The sequence below is a fragment of the Crotalus tigris genome, unplaced genomic scaffold, assembly GCF_016545835.1.
Source record: "Crotalus tigris isolate CLP2741 ecotype Arizona unplaced genomic scaffold, ASM1654583v1 scf7180000017611.44802233496:7321179, whole genome shotgun sequence".
NCBI classification, from domain to species: Eukaryota; Metazoa; Chordata; class Lepidosauria; order Squamata; family Viperidae; genus Crotalus; species Crotalus tigris.
The window spans coordinates 4,288,645-4,295,240 of NW_024096511.1; the positions used below are offsets into that span (position 1 = coordinate 4,288,645).

At 36.0% G+C, this 6,596-nt stretch overlaps 1 protein-coding gene across 3 annotated transcripts in view; it reads left to right on the plus strand.

Annotated features, from left to right (window-relative positions):
- ARHGAP18 (Rho GTPase activating protein 18) overlaps window positions 1-6,245 on the plus strand; it is an 87,438-nt gene extending 81,193 nt beyond the window's left edge. For 2 of the 3 annotated variants that reach the window (XM_039324618.1, XM_039324628.1), the window contains exons 13-15: window positions 726-850; window positions 2,710-2,771; window positions 3,890-6,245. In XM_039324618.1, the coding sequence (XP_039180552.1) occupies window positions 726-850; window positions 2,710-2,771; window positions 3,890-3,981 (279 nt within the window). In that variant the 3' untranslated portion in view covers window positions 3,982-6,245. The remainder of the gene's footprint in view (window positions 1-725; window positions 851-2,709; window positions 2,772-3,889) is intronic. The other variant, XM_039324609.1, reaches the window with a different exon arrangement.
- The last annotated feature ends 351 nt before the right edge of the window (window positions 6,246-6,596 follow it).

Sequence of the window (6,596 nt, forward strand, 5' to 3'; positions counted from 1 at the left end):
CCAGTCCCAATTACTGCTGTAACTCAAAGACTACCTACATCTTTAAATCATTAAAATATCTAGCTTACACCTGTTCCAATGCTTGCTTTCACATTCTGACATGCGGAACCAGGCTGAAAGTAGTGCGCAGTGATTCGTTAGAGTTATGCCCTATATCTTAACATTTGTATAAAATGCTGTGTGGCACATGTTGAAATTTAAACAATGGGTTTCTTTTATACTGGAATATAAGATAACCTCTTTCTGAATATGAAATTTGAAATCACACACTTGGATATTTTGGAATTATTATACTCTTATCAGAAGGGGAAATGGCATTTGGTTAGAAAATTAAAACTTGATCCACAAGTGCTTTTTAAGAGTGTAATATTCTAAAATGAAGGGTTCCCCCCCTTCATTACAGAACAGGATCTTATGAATATATAAATGAGTTAGCTCAAATGCAGGTTCCTAACATGTAGCTTGTAAATTGGTGGTTAAAAATCCATCATCCTATCTGTGAACAAGTATGTCCCATTGTTCTGAAAAAGAGAATTTAAAAATATTTGAATTTTGGTAAATTGCACCATAGATGAGGAAACAGATAGCTTCTGCTTTTCACAGGACAAAATGCCAGATTTGAGCATTCAATCTGCCAGTTTGCTCATTCATTCCGCACAGATTTGGAAAACCTTCCCAAAGCCAGCTACAAGGTGCTGTGTTCCAATTTCATTATTGTATTGCAGGCCGATATTCCAGAGGGAGTAATACGGGTTCAAGCACCTCATCTTTCCAAAGTTTCCATGGCAATTCAACTGACGGGAGAGCTAAAAGCTGGTGATATCATTGCCAGGTTCCTCAGCCAGAAAAGGTACAAGCCTGTCTGCCTTTCTCTCTCTGTCTACCAAGCCTGCCATTTTATGAAATGTTAACTTTGAATTCTGCCACAGGAGGGGATGGACGGAGGTAATGGATTTTCTCCAGAGGATCAGTGACTGACCTTGCAAGTAAGGGGGGAAAAAAATCAATGAAAAGAAACTTTTTTAAAAAACCAACAGCCGTATGGTCGGTTGGCACTGCATGTGGAAGGAATCACCAAGATATCCACTGTAGGACCTCATCTATATTTAAAGTGTTACCTGGCTGAAGAATTGCACCAATGTTGCTGAGCTGTTTTTTTCTACATAGTATTAATGAAAAGAGGAGGCTGAGATAGAAAGGAGATTTTTTTTTAACCCCTTAAGAATAATTGTGCCAATGCAAAACAGATTTTGAATTAATTTTCACTTGTGATGAGTTCATGCAGGCATTTGAATCCAGACGTTCCACTATAGCAGTGTTTCCCAAACTTGACAATTTTAAGGCATGAGGACTTCAACTCCCAGAATTCCACAGCCAGCAATGCTGGCTGTGGAATTCTGGGAGTTGAAGTCCACATGCCTTAAAATTGTCAAGTTTGGGAAACACTGCACTATAGAAACAGGAGACTTTCCTTCTTGCCCTGGCCTGTTGATACCCACACTTTTAAAGGGGACTGTGGAATCCCCAATAATGCTCTGCTTTTCTCCTGGGAAACATGCGAAAGACCTTGGCTCCCTCTTTACATGCAGTGGGATCTTTTGATCTGCACTCCTTATTTTATGGAAGAGTTACTTCATCGCAGGGTGTCAGGTTGCTCTCGTGAATATACAGTATTCATTTCTAGTGTCTCTTAGATCTTTAAATTGCTCCATAACCTGAAGCATTACAAGATTCTCAAGAGTATAAATAATCTGCTCTCCAGGATTTAAATATGCAGTTCCATTGTTGGTTTTGTCAAATAGAAGTGGATGATCTGCTTCATTTCTGAAACAAGGCAGCCAAGCTGGCTTTAGCATAAAATCTGGCATGTATATAGGTAGCCCTGAGGTACAGGTTGATTCTTGCTTAATGATCACAACTGGGACTGGCAATTCTGTTGCTAAGTGACATAGTCATTAAGTGAGACATCATCAGCCTGCGACAGACTTACAACCTCACTTTGGCCATGGTCATTAAATGAACCCTCTGGGGTCTTTAAGTGTGACATATGTGACTATAACTTGCAATTTTACTATATGTGACTCTAACTTGCCATCTCTATTGATTCTGCTTGTTGAAAGTTGGCTGTAAATGTGCAAATGGCAATCACGTGACCGTTGTAGATACCCATCAATTGCGGATCATGTGACTGCAGGGATACTTCACCTAACTTCAAAGGTCATTAAATGAGGCAGTCATTAAGTGAGGTCTACCTGAATTGAAAGTATAAAAGATGACTTGCCCATTCAATTTCTCAAAACAATTTCAGAACATATACTATAATGCTGGAAGTATGTAAATAAACATGAATACAAATTAATTGCATTTGTGTTAAATAGTGATATCCAGACAAAAGGTGGCAATAAAATATCCCAGGTTTTTTTTTTCAAAAAAAAAAAAAAGGCAGAATGATTACTTCTTTGTGAATATATGGATATTTTTTTCAGCTGATTTTCCTCTCTTGTAATTCAAGGTAGCAAACAGCTTCTTTTCCCATAATCATTCAAGTGTGATATGTTATTGCAGTAAGTTAACAGATGGGAAGAAATAATTTTAGTGCACTTGCAAACTCTGAGCCAGCAGGCCATTTTCTGGTGCACACTAGTAAGCTTTCAGTTGGAAATTATTTGGGATAATGACTGATCATTTTCTTAACTTTTATTTTGCCAGTGGAAATGTACAAGGTTTGAAGAAAGAAGAGTTGTTTTTACATGAAGTAGGAGGAAATATTGGTAAGGCTATTAAACTCTGCTTAGTTACAAAGGTCAAAATCGGGTGGTTTATTTGTCCTTACCAGATTATTTAGAATCATTGAGGCAGAAGTGGCACCCTACTCAGTGCAATAATTCAAAATAAAGCATTCCTGACATGCTGCTATTTAACTTCTACTTCAATATATTTGGGGAATGGTCATCCATTCTAGTTCTGGGCAATTAATTTCATTAACAAATTGTTTTTACTGTTAGGATCCCCTTCCCCAATATTCAGGAAAAAATGTGCTTTCCTGTCAACTCGCCATGGAAATTCAACCTATCAAGAGACATGCTAAAACCTTTTTTGATGGACACACAAACACTTAAATAACAGTACTGTAGGTATATGACCGCACAGCTTTAACCTTGCCCATGATATTAGCTGGTTCTAGAAAGATGGGCCTGTGGGAGTCAAAACTTACAACAAGCTGTTGTGGTTTGTCACGTGACTTTGTTCAGAGGTGGATAAGGCCAAGTGTTGATTTTATGTATCTGTAAGGCTCTATCCCCAGCAAGGATCCTGTATGAACATTGTAGTATGTAAAAGAATGACTTTTGTAGAATTTTATTTTCGGTTCCTGTATTATTTAGCAGGGAAGAAATGTTTATAGATTAGGATTTTGCTTCCCTGAGCAAATAGTTTTAGCTCCCGGACAATGGGGTAAACAGGGACCATTATACCATCTGGAGAAAGCAGGCATAGAGTGCGAAAGGGAGATTCCCAGTCCACTTATTGAGGAATATTGCACGTGCCACAATTGTTTTGCAAAAGTGGCTAGGGGCTGGTGTAGTCATGGCAATTCTCTGTATACTGTGACAGTGATGAGACCAAACAATTACTTAAATGCTTCCATTTCAGAATCAGGCAGACCTATCAACCAGAGTTAAGCATCCCTTAAAAGTGGAATAATTGCATAAAAATGTTTCACTTATAGCATGAGCAATTGAAGTTATAGTCCATATTGGTGTCTTGCCTGATTTGTGACTTTGACAGAAATAAGATCCACCCTACTCAGTGAAATTTCCTCATAAGAAAATCATTCATTGAAACCCTTATTTGGTATGTTAAGCGTTTGTATAATATGTTTCCATGACAGGTGAACGATGCCTAGATGATGACACTTTCATGAAGGACTTGTATCAGCTGAACCCAAATGCTGAATGGATTATAAAATCAAAAAATGGTTGAAGTTCTGAATCTATAAAGAGACTTTCGGCAACACTGTAATATTCAGATGCGACAGAATCAAAGGACGCTGAATTCACTTGAGACTTAGATGTGTTGCACTGTTGAGGAGTACTGTGCTACAAAGTTAGTCTCCTGCTTCTCTCAAGTAAAGGAGAGCTACTGCAGGAAAATTAATAGGACAGGAATCTTTGTGATCTCACTGATTTTGTTGGAAGGGACTGAATCTGCAGTTCTTGTTGTAAACACCACTGTGCCTTTGGTATGGTCCACTGGATTATTAATTTCTTCAGGTCGCTCGTGATGGAGCCAGCACCAATTTTCTTAATAAAGACATTTATTTAAAAGAAAATAAGAAAAGTATTTCTTCATTGGTTCAGAACATCTTCAACTGTACTTTTCTGTCATAAGATATGATGTGGTGGTGGTGGTGTAATAGGCACTATTAATATTAAGCAGGATCTATTTGTTTATTCTAGTTCAGTAACCTCCAGGAATATATTTATTGAACATAATGTGAATGATTTGATATAACTTTCTTTATTGGGTGATACTTCCCAAGATCAGTAATAAAAGTGTCAGGAAAGTGAAGAATTGCAAGAACCTGTGTCTTTTTTTTTCCTGTACATCAAAGGTAATCCTGAGGAGTTATCTATCATCTTTTAATCTTAACGAGTTTCAATTTTTTAAAAAAAAATAATTACCCCATTGATGTAATATGCAATCACGATTGGGTATTCACATTTAGCAATTTAGACCTGTCAATGAATATTGAGAATGCTTAAATGCTCCAAGTGCACTGGATATTCATTTCACTCAGTTTTTCATGGGTGACTAAGAATTCTGGGATTTGTATAGTTTATTTTTAATGACCACAATTGGGACAATATAATCCTCATTTATTGACCATTTAACTTGGTTGTTAAGTGAAGAGATCACTAAGTGAAATTATGTGATTACAATCTTATTTCAGCTTTCCTATGCTGCATAGATCTATGAAAGTTGTAAATGCATGGATTGGTTGCAAAGTTACTTTTTCATTACTGTCATAACTGTTAATGGTTGCTAAATGAGGCAATTACTACCTGTAACATCAACATACTTTGTGGATGCCAGATTGCAAAGTCTGAACTATGTGGATTTGTCAACAAATATGTGGGGTACGTATAGTCCAAGAGCTGTCTTTGCAAGCCTTTGGGTCCCAGAACACGCTTCAAACCTGTCCCCAACTTGTAAGTTTTGGTTTATTGGAAATGAAAAATCACTAAGTACATTGGCACTAATTTCATTGACTATATTTAATGTAAGTTAATTTTATACTGAAATAAATATACATTTTGGCCATTTATTCTTCCTAATGTACAGTTTTTCTTCTGGCCATTTATTTTCCTATAGTACACTTTGAAGTGTTGTTCAAAGTTTTAAGTGTGGCTCTTTGGCTAGAAAACAAAATACGCTCCTTGTCATAGAAAGATCCATGATCAATATTATATAAGCCAGGAAATTTATTTACTATGATTTATCTAAATAATGTTTATTAAGAAGGAGGGTATTGAAGTACAATAGATAGATAAATATTAACATTAATGCCTTTGAATTATAAATTCTAATCTTGATGCTTACAATGTATTGCTTTCCATTCTCGACAGATTAAGCTGACTGAAATTATACATAACTTAAAATATGGCTACCCAAAATTGAAGAAATTAAGAGAATTTATAAACATACATACAGCACGTGTATATCCCAGGCAATGATTTACCTGCTAGAAGTGGATCTCACACGAGGATGTGCCACAGTTGAATACATGACCATACAGGAATGTTACCATGGTTGGTTTTTTGTTCTTCATAAAACAAAAGTCAACAAAGCTTTACATTTTTTAGAAATACAAAACAATAATTTTCCAGAGAATTTATATAATATGAGAAAGAATACACTTTTTTAAAAAAAATATGCCTTTGTTCCTCATGATAACATTTTTACCAATGCATTGTGATCTGTTGGGTCTCTGACTTTGTCATTTGCTGGCTTCATGTATTGGCAAAGTTGTGTCTGATTTGCTATTCAGTGGCAAATAAAAAGTATGTGAGTTGCAGGGAAATTGAACTTAAATCCTTCGCTGGGATTTGGTAACTGATATTTCCTGTTAATCAAGTTCTAGTCTCCCACCATCTGTGTAAATCTAATTAATAGGAAAGCTCATGTGAACATGCCAGAAAGAGCAATAATGGTAACCAACAATAAACTTTTGCTGTTTTTGCTTTCTTTCTTTGAAGAGTGAAAATATTTGATCAATAAAGTGAAAAGATGAAAACCTAAAAAGCCAGCATCCAGTAGCTCCTTAGAATTCAGTGTTTCTCAACCTTGACAATTTTAAGGCATGTGGACTTCAACTCCCAGAATTCCACAGCTAGCAATGGAAACTATTCTATTCTATTCTATTCTATTCTATTCTATTCTATTCTATTCTATTCTATTCTATTCTATTCTATTCTATTCTATTCTATTCCATCCCTGATAGTTGAAAGGTTCTTGGCTCAACATTGTACTGTAGATATGGGTGGGAGGGAGGGAATTGCAATATAAAACATGTATTTGTTTATACTTTTATTTAA